At 37.1% G+C, this 27464-nt stretch overlaps 2 protein-coding genes across 2 annotated transcripts in view; one reads left to right on the top strand and one right to left on the bottom strand.

Moving 5' to 3' along the window:
* Positions 1-27464, top strand: part of LOC126732919 (uncharacterized) — a 66790-nt gene that overhangs the window by 20165 nt on the left and 19161 nt on the right. The gene's annotated exons all lie outside the window — the stretch shown is intronic.
* On the bottom strand, positions 6042-10855 carry LOC126732920 (uncharacterized). Its single transcript, XM_050435990.1, has 3 exons — positions 10526-10855; positions 6864-6894; positions 6042-6790 (listed from the first exon to the last, which is right to left on the bottom strand). Exons 1-3 carry the CDS (start codon positions 10661-10663, stop codon positions 6165-6167), a joined length of 795 nt encoding a protein of 264 aa, XP_050291947.1. The 5' UTR covers positions 10664-10855; the 3' UTR covers positions 6042-6164.

Raw genomic sequence — 27464 nt, 5'->3', positions numbered from 1 at the left:
TCCCTAGGTGCTAGTGGTCTCAGCTTCACCTTGGCATCATAACCTTGTTTAAGTTTATGTTGGTAGTAGTCGAGTTGGACCATTGCTTTTTCCCTTCTTTCCTCGATGAGGTCTAAGCTTTTTTCCAACAGCCTGTTATTAACATTAGGACAGAATGTGCTGGTCTTCAGCGTTGGGAAGTTTGTTTCTAGAGGAATGATAGCCTCAGCTCCATAGGTCATCGAAAAGGGGGTCTCCCCTGTGAATCTGCGCTGCGTGGTGCGATTCGTCCACAGGACATGGGGCAATTTTTCTACCCATCTCCCTTTCGCATCATTTAACCTCTTCTTCAACCCATTTACTATGACTTTGTTGACGGCTTCGCCTGCCCATTCCCCTGTGGGTAAGCCGGTGTGGAGTATCTATTCACAATTCCCAACTCGCTGCAATACCTTCTGAAAGTCTTACTATCGAACTGGAGACCGTTGCCCGAGATAAGGGTGTGAAGGACTCCGAACCTGGTGACGATGTTCTTCCAAATAAATTTCTTGGCATCTACGTCTCTAATGTTTGCCAGTGGCTCGGCTTCGACCCATTTTGTGAAATAATCAATGCCAACGAGAAGGAACCTTTTATTCCCCACTGCTTTAGGAAATGGTCCTAGAATATCCAGGCCCCATTGTGCGAACAGCCAAGGGCTGGACAACGAATTAAGGGTCTCGCCTGGTTGATGTATATTTGGGGCGAACCTCTGGCATTGATCACACTTCTTCACGTATTCGTGCGCCCCTTTCTGCATGCTCGGCCACCAATAACCTTGGGTTATGGCCCTATGGGACAGGGATCTACCCCCGGTATGGCTCCCACAAATTCCTTTGTGCAATTCCTCTAGGATAAGCTATGTGGCATCTGGGTGTACGCATAGTAAGTACGGTCCTGAAAATGAGCGCTTATACAGTTTCAAGTTCTCGGACAGCCAGAATCGAGAAGCCTTTCTTCTAATCTTGTCGGCCTCGCTCTTCTTTTCGAGTAAGATATCCTCCTTTAAAAACAGTATTAAAAGATCCATCCAACTAGGCCTTTCCCTGACGTTGTGAACATGCATCGTCCCGACTTTCACCACCGAGGGTCTGTGTAGATCTTCCACGAGTATAACTCGAGGTAGGCATTGCGCCGACGAGGTGGCTAGCGTGGTAAGAGAATCAGCATGGGTGTTTCCGCTCCTGGATACATGCATTAGGCTAAAAAAGTTAAAACGCGACTGCAAGCGCTTAGCTTGGACTAGGTACTCTTGCATTTTTTCATCCCTTGCCTCCAATTCCCCATTTACTTGACCTACAACAAGTCTTGAGTCCGAGAACATGTTTATGGATTTCCCGCCCTGTTTCCCGCCCTGTTTCTACAACAAGGCCTCATATTCTGCCTCGTTATTCGTGGCCGAGAAGTCCAGTCTTAGCGATTTTTCGATGGTAATCCCCTTGGGGGAAATCAGGATGAGCCCCACCCCAAAGCCCCTTTGATTGGCCCCGCCGTCAACGTATGCTTTCCAACAAGTGGGCTCTTGTTGAGAGACTGTGCCAACCAGTTTTTCGTCTGTGCTCGGTACCCCTCTCCCTTCTTCTGGTGAGGGTTCGACAAACTCAACTACCAGATCCGCAAGAACTTGGCCCTTCACAGCGGTGCGAGGCATGTACCTAATGTCGAAGGCGCCGAGAATGGTCCCCCACTTAGCTATTCTTCCTGTGTAATCGGCACTCCGGAGTATTGACCTGAGCGGGAGTTGGGTTAATACAACAACGGTGTGTGCCTGGAAATAGTGGGGGAGCTTTCGCGTGGCTTGTACGATTGCCAGGACGGCCTTTTCCAAGGGGAGGTAACGGATCTCTGCTTTATGCAACGACTTACTCACGTAGTAGACAGGCCGTTGTATGCCATTGTCCTCTCAGATCAGCACAAGGCTCACTGCGTAAGGGGCCACAGAAATGTAGGCGAATAAAACCTCGTCGGCTTCAAGACTGGACATGATTGGTGGCCGAGACAGATACTCCTTAAGCTGCTGGAAGGCTAAGGAGCATTTTTCAGTCCACTCGAACCCTTTCCACTTGTTTAATAAGAGGAAGAAAGGCCTACACCTATTCGCCGAGCGAGAGATAAAATGGTTCAAGGCGGTCATCATACCGGTGAGCTTTTGGACTTCCTTGGGGTTCCGAGGAGGCTGCATGCTGTGGATAGCTCTAATCTGGTCGGGGATGACTTCAATACCTCTATGGGTCACCATATAACCCAAGAATTTCCCTGATCCAACTCCGAATGAACATTTGGACGTGTTCAGGCGCAACCTGTATTTTTTCAGAATTTCAAAGATATCGCCGAGGTCTCTCATGTGATCGGACACTAACTTACTCTTCACCACCATGTCGTCTATATAGACTTCGATGCTCTTGCCCATTTATAGTTCAAATATCCTGGTCATCATCCTCTGGTAGGTCGACCCGGCGTTCTTCAAGCCAAAGGGCATCACCTTATAGTGGTAGTTTCCAACGGGGGTGACAAAAGCCGTTTTTTCTTGGTCTTCGGCAACCAGGGGTATTTGATGGTATCCTTGAAAGGCGTCTAAAAAGCTCATTCGAGGGTGTCCCACGGTCGAATCCACCAATCGATCTATCCAAGGCATAGGAAAAGGATCCTTCGGGCAAGCCTTATTCAGGTCTGTGAAGTTCACGCAAACTCGCCACTTCCCACTCTTCTTCTTCACCACAAATGTATTGGCTAACCACTCAGGGTAAAAAACTTCTTTGATAGCCCCTGCTTTCCTTAATTTCATCACCTCCTCCCTCACCGCATCCGCATGCTCTTTCGACGATCGCTGAGGAGGTTGTTTCTTAGATGTCACAGCCGGACTAACATTAAGATGGTGGCAAATGAAATTCGGATCGACCCCCGGAGTCTCGTAGGCGTCCCATGCAAATACGTCCACATTTTTTCTGAGAAAATCAATCAGCTTTTCCTTCTCTTGGGGCGGCAGTTCCGAGCCAACCTGAAAAAATCTTTCCAAATCGGAGCCCACAGAACTTTTTCCAAATCCTCACAACTCGCCTCCTCGGTGGGTCCCCCACCACCCGAGACCAGGGCTGGGGTTGTTAATTACTATAAGCCATTCTCGGCAGAGGTAGAGGGTTCAGTACTCAGTCGTCGCGAAATGGCGGACACCATGCATTACCGGGCCATGGCTTGGTCCCCTATCACTTCTTTGACCCGACCCTTCGACGAGTACTTCACCTTTTGGTGTAAGGTTGATGATACAGCTCCTAGGCATGAAGCCACGGTCTCGCTACAATGGCGGTGTAGGGCAAATATGCGTCCACCACTATGAAGTCCACCTCTACTATGTCTGAACCTATTTGTATAGGCAGCCTAATCTGGCCTTTCGGAGTAACTATTTTCCCTTCGAAACTCACCAAAGGGGAGTCATATGCTGTCAGGTCTTCTAGTCTCAGCTTCAGCTCCTTGTACAAGTCAGGGTACATTACCTCCACGACACTGCCCTGATCAACTAGCACCCTCCTCACGTGATATCCCCCAATCCTGAGTGTGACGACTAGAGCATCGACGTGGGGCTGGATGGTTCCAACTTTATCCTCATCCGAGAATCCGAGTATGGGCAAGGCCATCCCTTTAGCCCTCTTAGACTCCCGGTCGTCAGCTTCAACGGGGAGTCGGGCCACCGACATCACTCTGAAAGGATGGGAGCCAGTTCTTCCTAGAGCGGCAAGAATGACATTTATCGTGCCAATGGGCGGTCTCAAGGTGCTTTACCTTGCCTCAACGCTCGTCTGCTCTTATCGTCCAACAAGATGCTGTAAGAGGTGCCTCAGCTTTCCCTCTCGGACCAGTCGATCTAGGTGGTTTTTCAGGTTTCTGCAGTCATCGGTGGTGTGGTCTGGTTCTTGGTGGTATTCGCAATATAGGTTCTGGTTGCGTTTCGCGGGGTCGCCTGCCATCCTACTTGGCCATTGAAAGAACGGTTCGTTCTTGACTTTCTCTAAAATCTTGTGTAATGGTTCTTGGAACACAGCATGGACTGCCTGTGCTCCAGTGGATCCAGACTGCTCCAAGTAATCCCTTCTCGGCTGGTTACTGTTGTTAAATCGGCTTGACCTGAAGTCCCTCTTCTCCTGAGGGACAACCTTCGCTTTGCCCTTTCCCGTCTATTGGTCCTCTTCGACTCTCTTATACTTGTTGATTCGGTCCATGAGTTGGCACACGCTGGTGACTGGTTTCCCAGTCAAGGACTTCCTTAAACCGTGCTCGGTCGACAGGCCTCTCTTGAATGTGCTGATGGCGACGTCATCGTAATTTCCCTCTATCTCATTATACATCTCCCAATACCTATCCGAGTAGGCCTTCTGGGTCTCTCCTTCTCGCATGGACAAGGACAAGAGGGAATCTAAGGGCCGAGAAACCCTACTGCTCGTTATAAAGCGAGAACCGAAAGCCTGTGTTAGCTGCTTAAAAGAATTTATGGAGTTTGGCTTGAGGCTGTCAAACCATCTCATCGCCATGGGTCCCAAACTGGACGGAAACACTTTCCACATCAATGCCTCATCTCTGGAATGGACGGCCATCCTCTGGTTAAACTGGCTTACGTGCTCTACGGGGTCCGTCCGACCATTATATATGGCGAAAGTGGGTTGGTGGAATCGTCGAGGAAGCTCAGCCCCCTCTATCCTGCGCGTGAAGGGTGACTGAGAGATGCAGTCCAGGGCCTTACTCATGGCGTCGTTTGCTAGGCCCTTGTAAGACAGACTTTTGGGGCCGCGTTTGTGAGGTTGCTCTTCCTCGTAGGAGAAGGTTTCACTTGGCGAGGTTCTCAACCTTCACCTGTACTCATTTTCCTCCTCATCGCTAGTGTCCGGACTGGGGGAAGAACGCCTTCATTGCGCTCGACGCAGCTTCTTCTTCAAGTCGTCGATTTCTTGCTGTAGAGCCCTATTATCGTCCCGCTTTTGGGATGCATGACCTTTCCCTTTCGAGTGACTTCTGCTCGTGTAGGAGATATTTACGCTACCCTCTCGTCGCTTTTCTTGATCTCTTTCTCGTTCGAGGTTCAGAAAGTTGTCCTGCCGTTGGGAGTCTGCGTGTCCCGTTTGGCGCAGACCTGATCCTTCCATCTCTAACAGTCTCACTTGCTGAGGCACAAGTTCTTCCCACAGACGGCGCCAATTGTAGGGCCACAATTTGGAGCCCAGGCCCAACAGGTATGGGATTCTAGTCCAAGGAGCCCTGAAATAATGAATTTGTAGAGAGTGAGCTATAGAACTAGGCCTTAACGAAGTACATTCTAGCTAAAGATGAAAAATACCCTTCACGTCAATAGATTTCTGGTCCGAGAAGACGCATGGAATGAACACGGGTCATTGTTCACAGACTATGATTCTTACACCGTTCTTCTGTTCTAACTTTCTTTTTTTTCCGTCCCCTTCTTCATGGGGACTTCCCTTTCTTATATAATCTTCTTAAAGTCATCAGGGTCTTACACTTGTTGATCATCTGGACACTTACTTGAGTGCTTGTCCCATCGAACATCCCCCCCATCTTTCTGTGAATTGCGGTAGCTAAGGCAGCACTGTTCACAGGTCTTCTCCACATTAGTGCGGCCAGAAAAGTAGCTGCAATGCATTTAATGTGGCAGCTACAGCCTCTCCTTGGACACCCAATGTTTCCTTCCTTCATACGGGCCTGTGGGACTCATCCTTGTTACTAATGCCCCGTTGGGGAGGTCCTTCTAGCAGGCAGAGTGCATGCCTGAGCCATATTTGTTACGCCCGAGGAAACTTTTCTTCTCATACCACCTTTTAAACATCTTCAGGCCCACAAGAACTGGGCCGGGAGCCCTTTTGGCACCCACATCTTCTCCTCGGACGTGGTCGAATTTCCCATACGGGGCCCAAGGCCCATTGTATGATCTTGGGCCCTTGCCCCTACAAGTATCAACACCAAGAAAGCATGATTTTCTCAACAAAAAAGGAGGAAAAAAAAAAGAGGCAAATAGCAAGTTCGTGTCGAACACATAAAAAGAAAATGGGTAATTTAGTCATTGATTACAACTATTTTTCTCTTTTAAATTTTCTCTCCAATTTAGAAAAATACAATTTTGGTGAGAGGAGAGAAAACACATGGCCTCATCAATTTTCACCCAAAAGGGCCCATTTAACCATAAAAAAATATACCATGTATCCGATGTATGTTTTATTCATTTCACATGAAGGTTGATCGCATGCGTGTGGGGTCCACTCCCATGTAGGGTCAGGGATACATGCACCCTCAGCCGACAGACTCTTTAAGGAAGAGAGTAGATTGTTTGCACGAGTAAAAGAACCCTTTAAAGCACATGCTAAAAGGACCGCAGTAAGTGCGTCTCGAAAGTAAATACAAAAATTCTCTTGTCTGCGATCCAGCAAATCACTATCAATAGATCCCAATTCTTCACCATCACTATCAGTAGTATGCCCATCGATGGAGGGATTTTCAACAATAGATCCAAATTCTTCACCATCAGTGTCACTAGAAAGCCCATCGATGGAGGGATTTTCAACAATAGATGCAAATTCTTCACCATCACTGTCAGTAGTTAGCCCATCGATGGAGAAATTTTCAACAATAGATCCCAATTCTTCACCATCACTATCAGTAGTAAGCCCATTGATGGTTGAAGTGGCAGGATTTTCAACAATAGATCCCAATTCTTCATCAAAAATCCCAAAACCTGCAACTTCTTCCTTAGGTACAACGTAGTCACTTTGTGGCCAGCCTGCAGACATCATAGTCAGAATGGAGAACCTTTTAATATAATCTAAATTTACATTAACTTTAAAGAAACTTACCTCCAGTATCAATTATAATCGTGACCGTCTCCTACAATACTCAAATAGAATAGTAGTTAGTCTCCCAAGTTTTAATCGAGTTACTATCATAACCTCTGTACAGTTTGGTTTTGGTATTCCATCTGCACAAAAGGAATTCAGGTATCTGGATTTCCATTTTGTATCCAAAGAGTAACTGGACTATGAAACGTAAAATACAACCCAAGGGGGAGGCATAAAGTATGTGAATTTAAAAATGAAACACAATTATCTTTTGAAAATATTCAAAATACTTCAGGGATTTTAGATTAACAAGTAACCAACTCCTACCTGTTGCGTTCATGATTAGTAATGAGGTCTAAAATACTAATAACTTAATGACACAATTCATGTTCTTTTCTTTCTTTTGAGAATCCAATTCATGTTCTACTCTAATACCAAAGTGCTCATTCTGCTTTGAGAAATTTAAATTCACATGAGATTCTCTTTCTAAGATCAAGCTCATGCTACCACTTCCACCAATTACTCTTTCATGGAAAAGCTGAGTCAAGATACCAATTAGCTTCTTCAAATTCCAAAGCTAGATTAATGGCTAATGTGCTTATTTAACATGGTCTTTTCCCACTTGATTACGACATAATATTTGTGAACTGTGATTCTAGGCCAATCAAAAACAAAGAGGTTTTGATTGATTAAGCCGTGACTGAAAATCCCATCTCAATATATAACTGATTGGATCAAATATGGAATATTGGTAGTGTTGATGTTTATGTCAATCTTGGACGATGGAATTATTAAGCACCGGACATAATTAAAAATGGTTCAAAACTTTGAGATCAAGCATGAAATGATAAACAAGCCAATGACAAGAGCCAAAGAATGGGAGCAAATCATATAATTATCAATTTCGCTTGATTCATGATTTAAACCCACAGCATATGGTTGTATATCACATGTAGTCTTGGACAACAATGTTCACTATTGAATAATTGTAGCTCTAGAAATTTTTTCTAAGGTACATCGATAAACTTAAAATCTAAGAAGCACGGGTGCGTTTCAGGATTCGGGTGCGAGTGCGGGACTCAACAATTTTTGAAAAAATAGGGTGTCGGTGCGGCGGAGTGCGGCAATTAAAAAATTATTAAAAATATTTTTATTTATATTTTCTATATATTTTTACTATTAAAATATTCTTAAAAAACACATTACTATGGCCTTGGTTCACAAAACAAAAAAGAAAACACAATAAAATAATTAAAAAACGCTGATTCAATCACAGATCAATGAAATTCAGCAAAAAAACAAAATCGGAAATCTCTAAATCATCATATATTATATATATGGTTTCGAAACGTGGTTTGACTAATAATATTCTGTGACATTAATATATTGGATGGACAGTTGGACATCTTTATGGGTTTCGTATATCCAAAGGCTCAACCATATATTTATCTCGTATAAGACCATACGGCCCTACCAAAGGCCCATGACGTGCCTTACAGTTTTCCATTACTGCAATTTACACACAAGACACCAACTCATCAAGCTTTGGCATTCTCCACCTTTAATAGTTAATACTGTTTCCCATTCTCACCCGCAATCCTTCACGTGTCCCACAGAACTACACAAAGAACCTCTCCCACATTCCCTTCACGTGTTTCCCACAGGTTCGCCTCAAGATTGACGAGAATTTTATTGGGCCTTTTTATATCTAAATATCATTTAAATAATATTTATTTATTTTTATTTAATTTCAATTCCATTCTTAATTCTTACTTATTAATATGACTAATTTACCCCAAATGAGCTAATGATAATTACTATATAGATTTTACAAATTGGCATATTACCAATAAAAGAAAAGTTATTCAAACATTTATTTTATTATATTATTTAAGTGTCACATCAGTTTGTAATTTTTTTTTCCTAAAATTTGTATTAGCTTTAGCATTTTTCATACACTTAATGGTGACTGTGCTGTATTTTTATTATTATTATTTTATTTTTGTGAAGAAAATGCTAAACTTATTACAAATTTTACTAAAAAAAATTTACAAACTGATGTAGCAATGAGGTAGCACTTCAACAAAAGAATAAATGAGTATTGAATTACTTCATTGATGACATATCGATTTGTAGGACCTATGAAATAAAACTTGTAATATACTAGTATAACTCTAATGTTTTAGACCTTCTTAATATTAGGATAAAATATATACTTAACTCACACTTTTTATTTAATTAAGAAAAAAAAAATTACCCCCCATATTTGGGGGCCTTTTTATGTCAGGGGGCCTTAGGCCATGGCCTAAATGGCCTAGGCCTAGGGCCGTCCTTGGTTCCAGCATGATTCAAGGCTGATTTCGGCCTTTTTCGGTCAGCCTCGACGGCCGGGCGAAATGACCTGATTCGGCTGATACGACTCAATTTTGGCCGAATTAGCCTGGTTCAGCATGAATCGGCAAGAATCGAAGCCGAGTCGGCATGAATTGAGCTGAGTCGGCACGAATCAGAGAAAAAAATATATTTAAAAAAAAAAAAAAAAAAGCTCAGACGCAACACCGACGCACGGGCAGTCGCGTCGGGCCACGTCGGACTCCGATGCGGCACCCTTCCAACTGCATTGGTGCTTCATAGCTTAAAATTTATTCCAAGAATGACTTGCTACAAACGTGAGCCGAGCCACCAAGAAAAGCAGAGTTGCTATAATCATGATTATTAAAATCGGGACCTTACGTAGGACCAACAAGGGGGTTTTGAGGATTATAAGATTCTATTTGTTTTTGATAGTTCGATAATTGAGAGTAGGAGAGTTAAACCCAAGACTTCTCCATTGGAAACTAAAAATGCATGTTGAGCTACATGACTTTTAGGGGTGTCCACGGGTCGGGTTTGTACCCAACCCGGACTTGACCCGACCTTCTCGAGTGGGGAAGATTTCAACCCGCAACCGACCTGAATACAGTTTCAGATCAACCGGGTCCGGTTGTATCGGATTTTGAGTTTTCCTCGGTTGGTTTCGGGTTTTCCGATTTCGCCGGATTTTGGCCGAAATCTAGCTGGATCTAACGAGATTTGGCCGATACGAAAGAAAGAGGGAGGGAGTGTCACTTTAGCTAAAAAAAGAAGATTGGCATAATTCAGTTTTGATAGTCTAGAAATGAAGTTTGCAAATCTCGAACGGAGATTAGTTAAACCAGAATGAGGGTCAAACTGTTTCTCTTGGGTGTAAAAAAAAAAAAGAAAAAAAAAAAAGAGTTCAATTCAAGGTGTTTGGTTTGTAAACGCGGAAGAAAAAGCAGATAAAGAAAGTATAAAATTGGAAAGAACAGGTTAAGTTTCAATTTCAAAAACGAGAGCAGTTACGTGTGGGGACTCGTCAGATCTATGTCCTTTGATCATATAATCTTCAACTCTCCAAATAATCAACCTAGGTATAAACTATAAAGGACATGAGATAACTATGGAGGTTTTTATTTCAAGAAGAAGAGAAAAGGAAAGAATTTCTTTCGTTTTCAACACTAAATCGAATTCCTTTGGTAATTTGTGACATATTTCTATTTCTGTAAGCTTGTAACGTGATGTGGGCACTGTTCCTTGTAGCATTTGTTTCTGTATTTGGTTGAATGAAATAAACCGAATCATAAATAAAATAAATAGTTCAAGGGAGAGAGGGGCGAGACCTGGTTGGAAGAGCGGATAGGCTGGGATTCGAAACGCTCAGCTTCCTCCAATTCCCTCAGCTTCAACCAATTCTGAAGCGTCCTCTCATAGGAGTGTTTCTGTTTCCGATCAAAAGGCTTCGCTAATCGGATCTCCATTTTCGACTTCTACTTGCAATATTGTAACTAATCTCTCTCAAATATGCCTCGCCTTGTATAGGCACAAAGGCGGAATTCAAATAAATACAGTCCCTTTCTCTTTTTAGAGTAATTTCAAACTTTAGCTGTACGTAAGGCCTAGGTGCAAGCAAAAACCTGACCAAAAAATAAAGGGTTTATTTGGTAAGTAATTTCAAACTCATATTTTCACATATTAAACCATTTTACACACATTTCAAACTTTAGCTGCAGGTGGCCTAGGTGCGAGCGAAAACCTGACCAAAAAATAAAGTTAGACATAACGGTAATATTACTTTGTTGCTTTCTTTTTCTTTTTCTTTTTTTGAGCAAAACTATGTTGCTTTCTGAGTAATTGCGTTTGTTACAGAAATTTTTTTGGAGATTGGAGAGGAGAAGGAAGAAGATGATCCGAAATTTGATTGCACTACTTATTAGTTAAAGAGTTTAATTGGTGTAACTGAACTGGCTGGGTCTTGTTCCTGGTCATTTGAAACTACCATTAATACTACTCTGGATGTTGGAAGTCTGACATTGTTTTGTTTAGGTGTCGTTATCAGAAATTCGATTTTTTTTTTTTTTTTTTTTGAGAGAAGAAGAAATTGGATTAAATTAATGTAATAATTTTAAATTTAAAAAAACAGTTGTGAAAATTTTCACAACAAATTATAGGTAGTTAATTGTTATTGGTTTAAATTTAAATTTAACACTAAGATTACTTTTTTACCCCGCAATAAGAATGAGTAATAATCTGCCATTTATGATTTGTTTTAAAAATATTGTGAAAATATTATAGACATATTATTTCTATTTTTATTATTATAATTTTTTTTTAATTTCCCATCAAAATATATATTTTTTTTATTTAACTTATTATGCGTTTGGAACGCGTAGAACGACGACTAGTTACGGCCATGTTCTAAAAAGGACCAATGACAAAGTAGTCACTAGTCAATGAATTTGACAACAAATTTCAAATCTGTGTGGAGGTTTATTGCTGTGTCATAAAGTGAAAGTGATGATGATACGGTCGAATGCTCTTACAGACAATGATAGAGTATTGTAAAGGAGTGGCACCAGACTTAGTGCCCGTTTGGTTCCACTTTTTGAGCCTAAAAAGGGCGTTTTCAAAAAAGCTGAATCAATTTTTGCGTTTGGTAAGCTCAAAAACGCAACTTTTTTATAAAAGTTGCGTTTTGAACTTTTATAAAAACTGAAGGCAAAACGCGGAAGAAATATGGACCCTCAGGGGTCCATAAATCAAAACGCGCTGTGCGCGTTTTGTATATTACTGTTGCAATAACCAAAAAGACCGAAATACCCAGCTATTTCTCTCACGCCCCTCAATCAACAAAACCCATTTCAACCTTTGATATTCCGAACACAGAATCAACAAAACCAAACCAAAAATAACTCAAAATCAACACAAAAACAACTTAAAATCAACTCAAATCCGGAAAACCCATCCCAAACCCAACTCAAAATCAACCTAAAATCCATAGAAAAAAAAAAAACCAAAATCCCAAAATCCTTATGTTTCAATCATCTTCATCTTCATCTTCATCATCATCATCATCATCATCTTCTTCTCTGGAGTGTGAAAAAAAAAAAGAATTAAGGATGAGTTCTGGGTTCCGATGGTTCCGATGTGTTCCGATTTGAAGTGCTAAGAGGAAAAAAAAAAAAAAAAAAAGAAGAAGAAGCAGAGCTGTGTTTAGGACCGAAGTGCTAAGAGGCAAAAAAAAAAAAAAAAGGAAAGAGAGCTGGGAATGTTCTGGACTGAAGATGGTAGAGGAAAGAAGGAAAAAGAAAAAGAAAAGAGTGTAGTTACGTGGGTGGATGAGAAAAAAAGAGGAGAAAAAAAAAAAAGAAAAAAAAAAAAGGAAGTAGAGCCACGTGTGTGGAGAGAAAAAAAAGGGAGAAAAAAGAAATTATATTATAATATTTTCACAATAAATTTTAAGGTAGGCTATTATTAGCTAATATTGGTGAGAAAAAAATAATTTTTTTAGAAAGAGAAAAAAAATATTTTAATAGTATGTTAAAATTAAAATTACTATCAATTTTTATCACAATATTTTTACAATACTTTCACAATAAATCTTAAGTGGTAGGTTATTATTAGCTAATATTGGTAAGAAAAAAATAATTTTTTTAGAAAGAGAAGAATTGATTTAAGTATGATGAAGTAATTGATTTAAGTATGAAACAAACTCACATAAAAAAAAATAAAATAAAAAAGTATGAAATAAATTCCCTTATATATACATTGTCCTTTTTGGTCATTTACCCCTCAAAAAGCCACTTTTATAAGTGCTAACCAAACACTCAACTTTTTCATTATGCACTTTTACAAAACTCTACTTTTTCATTATGCACTTTTTCAAAAAGCTGAACCAAACTCACCCTTATACATTGTAAAGACAATCGATGTGTTCACAATATTTCAATTTAGACCTACAGTTGGAAATTATTTTTTCTGCTAAAAATTTATTGTAATCAGATTAATTGGGTTTTTGATGAGAATAATGCTTCGCAAGAGGATGACTTGTAGAATGCTAAGATCTTTCACAGTTGTTATTCGGAATTATTCATGTTGTAAAATAACGGAAACTTAAATTACTAAGATTGATTTTGAAAATATTTTAAACTTGAAAAAGATCTTCAAACAAACAATAAAAAAGAAAAAAATTAATTCAAAAGTGTTAACGTATATTATGTTATGGACTTTAGGCCCAGCTAGGTTACTTGTATAGCACACTTATACTTGTACTACACTTTACTTGTACCGCACACATATGTCTCCTATATTAAGGCACCGATGTATATTCTTTAATTGATGAAATACAATACAATCATTCACTATTTTTAACATGGTATCAGAGTCATTGGCTCTAACCTTCTTGTGTCTTGCAGTCCTGTCTTTGTTGGTATTTTCCGCTGCCTCGACTTCTTTGGTCAGTAAACCTTTTATGTGCCCTCAGAGGTGCCAAGGTTGAATCTTCACCGTCAAAAGCTCGATCACCGCCACCAAGATCACTGCCTCCGTCAGGTCTTCCACATCAGACCTCCGATTAAGACATAAGAAATATCAACGTGTAGATTTTCAACCGATCTACACATAGCCGCCGGAATCATCATCATCTGACCTCTCACGCGCCGGTCAAAGATTCGGTCGTTTTTCCACGCGCCATCTGTGTTGCTCCGATCATCTCACCGTTGCAATCATCGGAATCGTCTTGCTCCGATTTACATCACCAGTGAAGAATCGGCATCATCAGGCTTTCCACGCACCCTCACGCGCCGACAGAAGTTTCGGTGAAGATTGAACCACGCGCTCACGCGCCCCACGCGCCGTTGGGTCACCTGCTGACGTCATCTCTGCCACGTCATCATCTACGTCAGCCCTAGCTGACGTCATCCGATAACGTCATCTTGCTGACGTCATCACTGGAGTTGACCTTTGACCGTTGACTTTGACCGTTAACCGTTGACTTTTCCGCAGAGTTGACTTTTTTGCAGTACAAGTGCTCCTTACCCAGTTTTTCGCGTAGATTTCATTTTTGCAGTCCATTTTTGCGTATTTTGCTTCAAAATGAAGAATAAGGACAAGTCTTCTTCCTTTTGCAACAATCGTCGCCGACAATCCAACAAACGTTTTTGCAGTTTTTGCAAACGTTTTGGCCATAATATTAAGACTTGCTATCAATGCAACAAATCAGCTGTTTCCATTTCTGCGGCTACTGTTGCTAACACTGAGAGTGTCCAACCTATGGCTCCCGTCTCTGCAAAGTCTCAGTCTTCTGGATCCACTTTCACTATTTCTAGAGATGACCTTATAAATATCATCGCCAATGTCATTCGTATGGTTGGTAATGCATCTTATTCCTCTTTTCTCTCAGCTTTATCTGGTATGTCTCCTACCTCTTGGCTTATGGATTCTGCTTGTTGCAATCACATGACACCTCACTCGTCCTTATTTTCTGACCTTAAACCTGCACCGCATCCTCTTAATATTTGCACAGCAAATGGTTCCACAATGTCTGGTCATAATATAGGATCTGTTGCGACCTCCAATCTCTCGGTTCCTGGAGTCTTTAATGTTCCTGACCTTTCTTATAATTTATTTTCTCTTGGACAATTAGCTGAGTTGGGTTATCACATTATCTTTGATTATTCTGGGTGTATTGTGCATGATCCGAGGATGGGACGGGAGCTTGGGACTGGTCCCAGAGTTAGGTGTATGTTTCCCGTGGACAACCTTCGTCTTCCACTTGTTGCTCCTATTTCTGTTGCTGCAGCTGCTACAGCTTCTTCAATTCCTTCCCTTGCACTTTGGCATACTCGACTTAGTCATGCATCTTCCTCTCGGGTATATCAATTAGCTTCTAGAGGTTTGTTAGGTTCAGTGTCTACAAAAAATTTTGATTGTGTTTCGTGCCAATTAGGAACACAACCAGCTTTGCCTTTCAATATTAGTGAATCAATATCCACTGATATCTTTGACCTTATTCATTCTGATGTTTGGGGCCCTTCCTCTGTTTCTAGTATTGGTGGGTCTCGATATTTTGTTGTCTTTGTTGATGATTACTTTCGCTATAGCTGGATTTTTAATATGAAACATCGTTCTGAATTATTGCAAGTATATTCTAATTTTGCAAAAATGGTTGAAATTCAGTTTTCCAAACGCATCAAAATTTTTCGATCTGATAATGCTCTTGAATATACTCAATATGCTTTCCAAGCTGTTTTGCATTCCTATGGCACTGTTCATCAACTAACTTGTCCAGGTACCTCTCAGCAAAATGGTAGAGCCGAACGGAAACTTCGTCATATTCTTGACACTGTTCGTGCTTTCCTTCTCTCTGCCAAAGTTCCTGCTCCTTTTTGGGGCAAAGCTGCTCTTCATGCTGTTCATGCTATTAATCGCATTCCGAGTCCGATTATCCAAAATCAAACTCCATATGAGCGCCTTTTTGGGTCATCTCCAGACTATCACCACCTTCGCTCCTTTGGTTCTGCTTGTTTCGTTCTTCTTCAGTCACATGAGCATAACAAACTTGAGCCTCAGTCAAGACTTTGTTGTTTTCTTGGTTATGGCGAAACTCAAAAGGGGTATCGGTGTTATGACCCTGTCTCTCATCGTTTTCGTGTTTCCCGCAATGTTGTCTTTTGGGAACATCGCCTCTTTGTCGAGCTCTCTCACTTTCGTGCCTCCCTATCTTCCTCCTCTGTTTTAGATCTTTTTCCAGATGAGGAACATATTCCTTCCGTAGCTGCTCCTGATCCTCCTGTAGTTGCTCCTAATTCTCTTGTAGACTTCTCTGTCCAACCACCAGATATCACTGATCCCTTTCCTAGTTCACCATTTAATGAATAGGTGGAAGATGAACAGGTTAAAGATGAGCTACCCAACCCCAACCCTGAGCTTGGGTCCCCTACTCCTGCTCTGCCTGAAGATCTTGCACAAGACATTCCACCTCGTTACTCAACTCGAGTAAGATCTATTTCTACACATTTACTTGACTATCATTGTTACACTGCTCTTGCTACACTACATGAGCCTCACACCTATCGTGAAGCTTCCACTGACCCTTTATGGCAGATTGCAATGAAAGAGGAACTTGATGCATTATCTAAAAATCATACTTGGGATTTGGTGACACTCCCCCCCCCGGGAAATCTGTGGTTGGTTGTAAGTGGATCTACAAGATTAAGACTCGCTCTGATGGATCCATTGAGCGCTACAAAGCTCGTCTTGTTGCAAAAGGTTTTACACAGGAGTATGAGATTGATTATGAAGAGACCTTTGCTCCGATTGCTCGTATCTCATTTGTCCGTGCCTTCTTAGCTGTTGGTGTTGCCCGTAAATGGGATCTTTTTCAGATGGATGTCAAAAATGCATTCCTTAATGGGGATTTAAATGAAGAAGTTTATATGCAACCTCCTCCTAGTCTCTCTGTTGACTCAAACAAGGTTTGTTACCTTTGACGTGCGCTTTATGGCCTTAAACAAGCTCCACAAGTTTGGTTTGCCAAATTCAGCTCTACCATCTCTCATTTCGGTTACATGGTCAGTCATTATGATTCTGCCTTATTTCTTTGTCGCACTGATAAAGGCACTATTTTACTTCTCCTATATGTGGATAATATGATCATAACTGGTGATGACCTCAATGGCATTCAAGAACTCAAGAATTTTCTCAGTTAGCAATTTGAGATAAAAGATCTTGGACATCTCAGCTACTTCTTGGGTCTTGAAATCACTCATTCTACAGATGAACTTTATCTTACATAAGCTAAGTATGCTTCTGAACTCTTGTCTCGAGCTGAACTCACTGATAGCAAGACTGTTGACACTCCAGTTGAGCTTAATGCGTATCTGACTCCCTCAGGGGGGAAACTATTGTCTAATCCCTCTCTTTACAGACGATTGGTGGGCAACCTAGTTTATCTCACAATTACTCGTCCAGACATCTCCTATACTGTTTATCAGGTGAGCCAGTATCTGTCTGCTCCACGATCAACTCACTATGCTACTGTTTTGCGCATTCTTCAATACCTGAAGGGCACCCTCTTCCATGGCCTTTTCTACTCAGGTCAGTCTCCTCTTGTACTCCGTGCATTCTCTGATGCTGATTGGGTAGGAGATTTCACTGATCGCAGGTCCACTACAGGTTATTGCTTTCTCCTTAGTTCTTCTTTGATTTCTTGGCGAAGTAAGAAACAAACATTTGTGGCCCGCTCTAGTACTGAAGCAGAATATCGTGCCCTTGCTGATACCACATCTGAGCTCCTTTGGCTACGATGGCTTCTTAAGGATTTAGGTGTGTCCACATCCTCTGCTACTCCCCTTTATTGTGACAACCAGAGTGCCATTCATATTGTTCACAATGATGTCTTCCATGAACGGACTAAACACATCGAGATTGATTGTCATTTTATCCGTTATCATCTTGTCCATGGTGCTCTCAAGCTTTTCTCCGTCTCCTCCAAAGATCAATTTGCAGATATCTTCACCAAGTCACTTCCTAAGGGACGCACTCGTGATTTGGTTGACAACCTCAAGCTGGTCTCACATCCACCTTGAGTTTGAGGGGGGCTGTTAACGTATATTATGTTATGGGCTTTAGGCCCAGCTAGGTTACTTGTATAGCACACTTGTACTTGTACTACACTTTACTTGTACCGCACACATATATCTCCTATATTAAGGCACTAATGTATATTCTTTGATTGATGAAATACAATACAATCATTCAGTATTTCTAACAAAAAGAAAATAGATACAAAATACCAAAATTTACATGGTTCAATAATAGCCTCGTCTGGTTGAAATATGAAATTTTCAACATAAAAAGGTAGTTACCTAAAAATTGTCAAGCAAAATTTATCCAAAAAAAAAATAAAAAAAATCGGACAAGTTTATGGGTCAAAAATATATGTTCTCTTAAAAAAAATGACAAGATGTTGAAGGTGGGACGTGTGGTTAAATAAAATATCTCTAGCCACGGCCCACACGTACCACGATGGAAAGTCTGCCTTATTCAGCAAAAAAAAAAAAAAATCAAAGATGGAAGAAAAGCAACGTGGAAATAGTTAGTTGCACTTGCAACACATCACCTAAAAATAAGAGGATTGATATATATTAAAAAAAAAAAAAAAGATCACATAAGTCCAAAAGAAAAATATATATATATTAAAACCCCACTCCTCAAAAGAAGTGTAGCCTGCCCACTGCCAACTGCCTGAAAAGAGAAATGCAGAAACAAAAGAAATGCTGAAAAGTGGGGTTGGCACAAAAGAAAAATAAGGAGCCAAAGGAAAGGTCGGCACAGCATTATCAAAAACTAGTCTGCCATATTTATATACTAGTGTTGGCAAGGCCCGTGCTGTCCAATAGTGAGAAAATTAATATAGATTTTATGTGTGAAATCGTAAATTTTAACTCATTTAATTTGATTATATTAAAAAAGAAATCTAAGAATACAATAAAATATCACAATATTTTCACAATATCTTCAATTTTAGGATCTGAATAGATATATATATATTTTATTTGAGAGAAATGCTATATTCATAATATTTTTAAAACAAATTCTAAATGACAATTTATTATTGGTTTTAAACTAATAACATTGTTATTGTTATTCTCAAAACATTTATTTTCAATTGTGGTTGGTCACAGTCTCATATTTTATTATTTTATTTCGACTTGTAAGAAATTGATACTTCAATATTTGTAAAAATATTGTGAAATTTATTGTGTCGGTATAACAATATATATGCTAGCTTACATAAATATTTAAAAGAAAAAAAAACACAAACCCATTACTGGGGAAAAAAAAAAAAACTTTAGGCACAGTAGAAATTAATGTTAAAATGTTGTGGAGTTAGCATTTTTTTATTTGATCTATAAGAAACTGAGATCTCAACAATTGTAAAAATATTGTGATAATAATAAGTGTTGTAACATTTTCTCAAAACATTTATTTTTAGTTGTGGTTAGTCACAGTCTCATGTTTTATTATTTTATTTTGACTTGTAAGAAATTGACACGTCAATAATTGTGAAAATATTATGAAATTTGTTGTGTCAGCATAACAATATATATGCCAGCCTACATAAATATTTCAAAGAAAAAAAAAAAACACAAACCGACTACTATGAAAAAAAAAAAAAAATTAGGCATTGTAGCTACAGTGCCAGTTGAATAAACCAAAAGCACTGTAGCTCTAGTGCTATCCATCAATAATAGCTTACCTATAATTTGTTGTGAAATTAATGTTAAAATGTTGTGGATTTAGCATTTTTTTATTTGATAAATAAGAAACTGAGATCTCAACAATTATAAAAATATTGTGATAACAATAAGTGTTGTAACATTTTCTCAAAACATTTATTTTCAATTGTGGTTGGTCACAATCTCATTTTTTTTTTTTTTTTTAAGAAATTGATACCTTAATAATTGTGAAATTTTGTTGTGTCAGTATAACAATATATATATATATATATGCCAGTTTATATAAATATTTAAAAGAAAAAAAACACACACACACACACACACACACACACACACAAACTGATTACTGGGGAAAAAAAAAAAACTTTAGGCACTGTAGAAATTAATGTTAAAATATTGTGGACTTAGCATTTTTTTATTTGATCTATAAGAAACTGAGATCTCAACAATTGTGAAAATATTGTGATAATAATAAGTGTTGTAACATTTTTTTTACATATTTATTTTCAGTTGTGGTTGGCTACAGTCTCATATTTTATTATTTTATTTCGACTTGTAAGAAATTGACACGTCAATAATTGTGAAAATATTGTGAAATTTATTGTGTCAGTATAATAATATAAATGTCAGCTTACATCAATATTTAAAAAAAAAAAAAAAAAAAAAAAAAAAACACAAACCGATTACTAAAATAAAAAAACTTTAGGCACTGTAACTACATTACAAGTTGAATAAACAAAAGGGTTGAAAAAAAAAGGGACACATGAAACCAAAGCACTGTTGTAGCTACAGTACGGGCACAGTGCAAAAACACTAGTTGTACAGTATCGAAGCACTGTGTGCGCATTGGCGCTTTTATTATAAATATATATACTCTGATACCAAAACGATGTGTTTTGGATCTGACATTAAGTTTAATATTAGTTCCAAAACTACGTCGTTTTGGTATTTAGCTTAAAAAAAAAAAAAAAAACAAACATACAAAAACAAATAAAACGACAGCATCACAATTTTAAACCCTAGAAATTATTTAGATACCCACCTCCTTACTCTCTCATTCTCATCAACCGCCCAAGCCCCAAACTCTCCCTCTCCCATAAATGTCTACCTCCTCTCTCTTTCTCTCTCCTCACTTCTCTGCCTTCACCTCCACTGCTTGCTACTTGTTACCACCGTATTCTGCCCCTTAATATCACAATTCTTGGAGTGTCACTCTTTCCTCTGTCATTTTCGCTATTCTCAGGAAGTTTTATAGAAGATTTCGAATTTTGATGCGCCTCCTTACAATGCTTTCTTTGAGGTTTGTTTATGTATTTTATTTTCAATGGTTTTGAATGATCTTTTATGGATTCAGTTTAGGTTTTTTTTTTTTTTTTTTTTTTTTTTTTTTTTTTAAATGGGTTTTTTGTGGATTCAATTTTTTTTTATTGTTTTTTAAATGGGTTTTTTGTGATTTGAAATAAGATATTTTTGAGAGAAAGATTGTGAATTTGTTTGTGTTTGTGTGTTTTCTTTTGTTTCTTTTTTCTTTTAATGGCATATTTGGCTTTTTGAATGATTATGATGGGGTTTGAATTGTTAACTACATTGTGTTTGATTTTGGGTAGTGATTGACGAAACCAGATTTTTATATAGTTAATAGATATGGATTCAGTTTTTTTTTTTTTGTTTTTTTTTTTTTAAATGGGTTTTTTTGTGGATTCAGTTTAGTTTTTTGAATGATTATGATGGGGTTTGAGTCGTTAACTACATTATGTTTGATTTTGGGCAGTGATTGACAAAACCAGATTTTTTTATAGTTAATAATAGATATGGATTCAGTTTAGTTTTTTTTTTTTTGTTTTTTTTAAATGGGTTTTTTGTGATTTGAAATAAGATATTTTTGAGAGAAAGATTGTGAATTTGTTTGTGTCTGTGCGTTTTCTTTTGTTTCTTTTTTCTTTTTATGGTATATTTGGCTTTTTGAATGATTATGATGGAGTTTGAGTTGTTAACTACATTGTGTTTGATTTTGGGCAATGATTGATGAAACTAGAAATTCCTGAGCCGATCTGGTCCTCTCATCCTGAAATGATAGAGAGAAAAGATAGAGAAGAGATACAGAGAGTTCTTCCAGAGAGAAAAGAGAGAAAGAAGATATCCGAAGAGTTCCAGATCACCTTTGGCCTCTCTCCCTTTCATTGTTATATGCCTCTGTCCCTTTTATTGTTTTATATATTCAGCCAAAACGCATCGTTTAGCCCTCCACAAACAGACAAAAAAGGACTCACGAAACCAAAATTACTGTAGAAATCAGTGTAGATGGCATAGGCGCTTTTTATATAGTTAATATATATATATAATAAATAAAAAGAGATAAAAGCAACATTTGGAGAGCACTGATGCGGGTCTAGCGTTTTGTTTTGTTTTTTTTGTTTTTTTTGTTTTTTTTTTTGTGACCAGCACTTTTTGTACTATTTATAGAATATGAATAGTACAAAAGGAGAATGAACAGTAACTCATACGTGAAAAGTAACTTTTTTATTATTTTTAGTTTTCAGCAAAATAAGCGGTATCCAAACGCACTAAGGGTCTGTTTAAATATCGTTTATTTTGCTGAAAATTGAAAACACTGTAATAAAATAAATTTTAAATGTGTGAATAGTACTGTGGGACCTAGTTTTAAAATTTTTTTTTTCCTGAATAAAGTACTTGTGGGTCTTGTAAACAGTGCATAGGACCCACTGAAAAAGCAAAAAAAGCTATTTTCTTCTTGTACAAGACCCACAGTGCACGTTCTCAAAAAAAAAAAAACACCAAAATGCATACGCTGCCTTTATCAGCTGTATCCAAACGGGTACAAAGACTGAAAAGGTGGCCACGACAGGAACAAAAATAATAATAAACTAGCCTCTGAGCATGCGTGTGAGCGCTTGCTAAAAAGTTCTTCTATTTTTTTGATAAATGTTAATAATTTGAATCCATTATAATTTTGAGATTACTACATTTTCCATTCATAAAACACCTAAGGTGTGATGAAAAAAATACCTAGGGGTATGATGAGTGTTATATGTTTGTAAATGAAATATTTTTTTATCACACCCCTAGGTATTTTATGATTGAAAAATATAGTAATTCCAAGTTATAATGAATTCAAATTATTAATCTTTACCAAAAAATAGAAAAGCCTCACGCGCGTACTCAGAGACTAGTATTACGTAATTATCATCAATTTTTGGAAATTTTGTTTATGTAATAATCAATGTTTTATTGATTGGAAGATGATGCTATAATTCGGTATTAATCTTTAGGGGGAGGAAAGAAAGATCCTCTTAATAAATCTTATAAATTTACATTATATTGAAAATGCATAATGAATTTGTAACTATAAAACTACTTTCAAAATACATGTGAAAATATTTACAAAAGCTATTATGAATAAGTTGATAGATCAATATAGAAAATTTAAATATTTACATCAGGTAAAACTTTAAAATAACTCACTACATTTGAAACATGGAATAGGTCAAAAGTTTAATGAATGAAAATTATTCATTTTGGATTGTGAACTTTGTAATGACATAAAAAGATATATTGGTTATAGGGTGTCACAATTATCTCTTTTTTTTAAGGAGAGTTATCAATTTTTTTAAAAAAATCCTAAAAGGCAGCCACTTAGTCCTAAAAGGTAGCTAAAGACTCAGTTATTTCACATCCATAACAAAAATTTTAAATGCTAAAGACTCTCAAGTTGTAAACACAATTTTTTAATTAAATTTTTAAAAATGGTAGTTATTTAATCCCAAAAAATAGGCACTTAGTACACATCCATAACCGCATTCCGAAATAGGATGAAAGCAAGTTCATAGATTTCTTCCACAATTCTTATGTTTCTCATCACATGCACCCTAAGCTTTACTTGGAATTCTTTTTTTTTTTTTTTGGACAGGGGAAACAATTTCTTTAATACTACACACTTGACATCCTAGGTAAGTAATTTTTTAAGACCAATTTTTAATAATAAAAAAAAAAGAAAAAAAATATATATGATAAGTAATTTTTATTATTCTCGTTCTATTATAATTATTCTCTATCATTATGCTTGTAGGGACACGTTTTGAAGCCCAATCCCAAATTGTAAAGGGATATTGGCCCAATGAGCATTGAACAATAAATTTGTAGAGAGTGGGTTAGAGAACTAGGCCCTAATGAGTTAGACAATAGATAGAATGGGTTTGAAAGATAATTAAACAAAAGTAAGAAGGATTGATCTAAATAAATTCACTCTCGGCACAGTCCAAGGAATTAAGTTCTAGTATATATTGATTGGAAACAGTTTCAATCACCAATCCATGAAGGATCCCTTACATTATATATTTTCTTTTGGACGATCTTGATCCTACACTTGTTGGTTATTTGAGTCACTACTTGAGTGCTTGTCCCATCAGACACCCTCTCTGGCCTTCTGTGAGTTGTCGTAGCCAAGGCAGCACTGCTCAGGGGTCTTCTCCACATAAATGTGGCCAGAAAGTTAGCAACAGGACATTCAATGCGGTGGCAGCAGCTTTTCCTTAGATATTTTCTAGTTTCCATTCTTCCAGTACGTTCACGATGCACGTCCTTCTCAGTGGAATTTCCTAGAAGGTCACTTTGAGTGATAGAATATACGTTTGATCTATGTTTTGTTTGTCTGAGGAGACAAATCTCCTCGAACCACCTTTCCTAACCTTCCACTTGCATGTTACTTATGGGACTTTGAACTTAACACCCTCACTATTGTTCATTCGTTTTTGGACCAATCAATGTCCTTGGACAAAGTCCAAGGCCCAATATACAATTTTGGGCCCTTACCCCTACAATGCTAAGACACAAATTTTTCACACTAAAAAAGGAGGACAATATTAAATTTCATATAGTAGGATATTTACAAAAAAAAAAAAAAAAATGGTTAGTAACAATTACTTGATAGATTGACTACCACTTCACTCACCCAAATTCATCCAATGTGTCTGCCATGCAATCTAACAAAATTATTGATATGTCACCCTAAAAAAAATACAAAAAAAATAGAGAGTAAGGCTTAAATGTAAGAAAAACAACAAACAAAAATAATAGGAGGAAGACAGAGCACCACTTAAAACACATACACTAAAATAATTAATCAAACTCAATAACCACAAAAAAAAAAAAAAAAAAAAAAACATAGACAAAAATATATATCATTCCAACTCTTTAAAAAAGAGTCATTAATTAGAGAAAATATTAAACAATTATCAAACTGACCAAATAAAAGAAAAGATTAAAAAAGAAAAGTGTGGTCCTATTTTGTAGGCGGTATTTACGTGGGAGTTAAAAGATTTTTTTTTTTTTTTTAACTCTAAATCACATAAAAGAATAATTTTTTTTTCCTAAACTCTAAGTCATCGTTCAACTAAATTTTTTGTTGAAAAAAATATATCAAAAAGTAATTTGAGTTCAAATAGAACTCATATCTGAAAATGTGAATATAAGAAAATTTGAATTCAAATAGAACTCTTTTTTTTTTTTTTTGGAAATATTCACGTTTAGAAATATGAGTTCAAATAGAAAATTCACGTTTAGAAATAAAAGAAAATTCACATTTAGAAATATGAACTCATATTTGAAAATTTTAGTTCAAATAGAAGTCAAATAGAACTCATATTTTATATTCACGTTTTCAAATGTGAGTTCTAATATAAGTTCAAAATGTTTACATGCTAATATGAGTTATATGACTTCAAAACGTGAATATAAGAAGTCATATTTGAACAAAACAATAGGAATACAAGAAAACATGAGTGTGTGAGTGTGTGTGTGTGTGTTTTTTTTAAGATAAGATAATGATATGGAAAGGCTAATGATAACAAAGTAAGGAAACAAAATATGAAAGCAAATACTAAATAGCGACTCATAAAAGCAAACGTAATATAGAGAACTCAATATGCATAAGACGTTCTAAATAGAGGTCATGAAAGATACTTACATTTTTGTCGTTGACTACACTTCAAATCCAAAGTCCAAATAGTTCGTTCGAGTTGGAGGACAGCGCACATGAAAATCTTGAAGATCAACACCCTAGTGCAAGTTCCTTAAAGTTTAGATACCAAAATCTTGAAGATAGACCCCTCAGTGCATGTTCCTTGAAGTTTAGATACCAAAATCATGAAGATAGGCACCCCAGTGCACGCTCCTTAAAGAAATATGTGAAAAAAAATTAAAGTTGAGGTTGAACTATAAGGGCTATTTTACACAAATATTTGATTTGTTCCTAGAAAATAAGAAGTTGTTCATGAATTAGAAAACCAAAATAGAAAAGACCAAAGTATATTGACATACACATACCATTGAGTAGGAGCAAACTTAAGTAGAGCAAATAGAAAAAATGATGATAATGGTGAAAAGAAGATTAACACAGAATTGAGAGAATTGGAGAACTGAAGAAGAAGTAATTTGAGTTTGAAAATCAGCGTGAGTATATTGGGAGTGTTGTCCTATTTTGTAGGTAATGTTTTACATGAAAATTTTCATTTAGAAAAATGATCCAACCAAATTGTGGTGATATGGTTAGCAATTTGAAAACCAACATGAGAGGAGTAGTGTCTAAATTTAAGAGATATGAATGAAAAGTTATAGTGATAGTTTTATAGTATGAGTGTTTTTTTTTCCTCTCTTCAATTTCAAAATAAAGAAGAATTGTTATAAAAAAAAAAAGTATTGTTATAAAAATAAATAAATAAAGAAGAATTGATTTGAAAAAAAAAAGTGAGATCTCTTATTAGGGAGTAGAAGTACGGGAAATGTGAATTCAAAAAAAAAAAGAAAAAAAGAAAAGAAAAGAGAGAACCTAATATCAAAAAGGAATATTAAAAAAAAAACAAAGAGGTAAGTATCGAAAAAAAAGAGTGAAAAAAAGAAGAAGAAAATGACGAACTTCGGGGAAGTTAGACATGGGTTTAAAAAAGAAAAATGAAATGGATAACAAAAAAAAAAAAAAAAAAAAATTGCGGCCAATTAAAAAAAAAAAGATCACATAAAAAAAAAAAAAAAAAAAGAAAGAAAGAAAGAAAGAGAAAAGTGTAAATGTGGAGTTATGGAGAAAATTCAAATCTCTCAATACTTTTTTCTAAAAAAAAACTTTTAAATTTATCCTATTTTATTGGCAATGTTTTAGAAAAAAAAGTGGATGGCAAGGGAATGAAATTTACGGTTTTAACTTTTTAACATGGGTTTCTAATTTTTTTTTTTTAACTTTTTAACGTGGGTTTAAAAAAAAAAGAAATATTATCAGCCAATTAAAAAAATAAAGAAAGAGAAAAGTTTAAACGTGAAGTTTGCTTTTGAATAAGTGGGTTAATGGGAGGGTGATCCAATATTGTAGGAAATGTTTTAGGTGAGAATTGGAAATGTATTTTTATAGTGTTATCCTTAAGTTTTGCCCATACTTAAATGTAGGTTGTAGGGGTTTTTTTTTTTTTTTTAAATCAAGTCCAAATAGGAGAAGCCCCTTAAATAGTAGTATAGAAAAATTGAAAAGTTGAAAAGTGAGTGATGGCATGAACACGTGAAAGAAGTTAATGGGAGAGTGATCCAATATTGTAGGAAATGTTTTAGGTGAGAATTGGAAATGTATTTTTATAGTGTTATCCTTAAGTTTTGACCCTACTTAAACATAGGCTGTAAGGTTATTTTAAAACAAAAAAAAAAAAAAAAAAAAAAAAAAATCCAGTCCAAACAGAGGAAGCCCCTTAAATAATAGTATAGAAATATTGAAAAGTTGAAAAGTGGGTGATGGCATGAACACGTGAAAGAAGTTAATGGTCCATGGAAGTTGCCTATGAATTGATCAGTTGAGAAAAAAAGCGGGAACGGTTTCCCAATTTCTCTATAAATTAAAGAGTCTCCAGCAGATTACAAAAGAGAGGTACGCATAAAAGAAGAAAAGCACAACAAAACATAGAGAAAAAAGAACAAAAGAAAGAAGAGAGACACAGACAGAGATAGAGAGCAACAAGCAGAGGAGGAACACACAGCATTAGGTTGG

This window comes from Quercus robur, chromosome 6 (genome assembly GCF_932294415.1).
Source record: "Quercus robur chromosome 6, dhQueRobu3.1, whole genome shotgun sequence".
NCBI lineage: Eukaryota > Viridiplantae > Streptophyta > Magnoliopsida > Fagales > Fagaceae > Quercus > Quercus robur.
The sequence above is the reverse complement of the archived record's forward strand: the minus strand, read 5'-3'. Positions and strand labels throughout refer to the sequence as shown.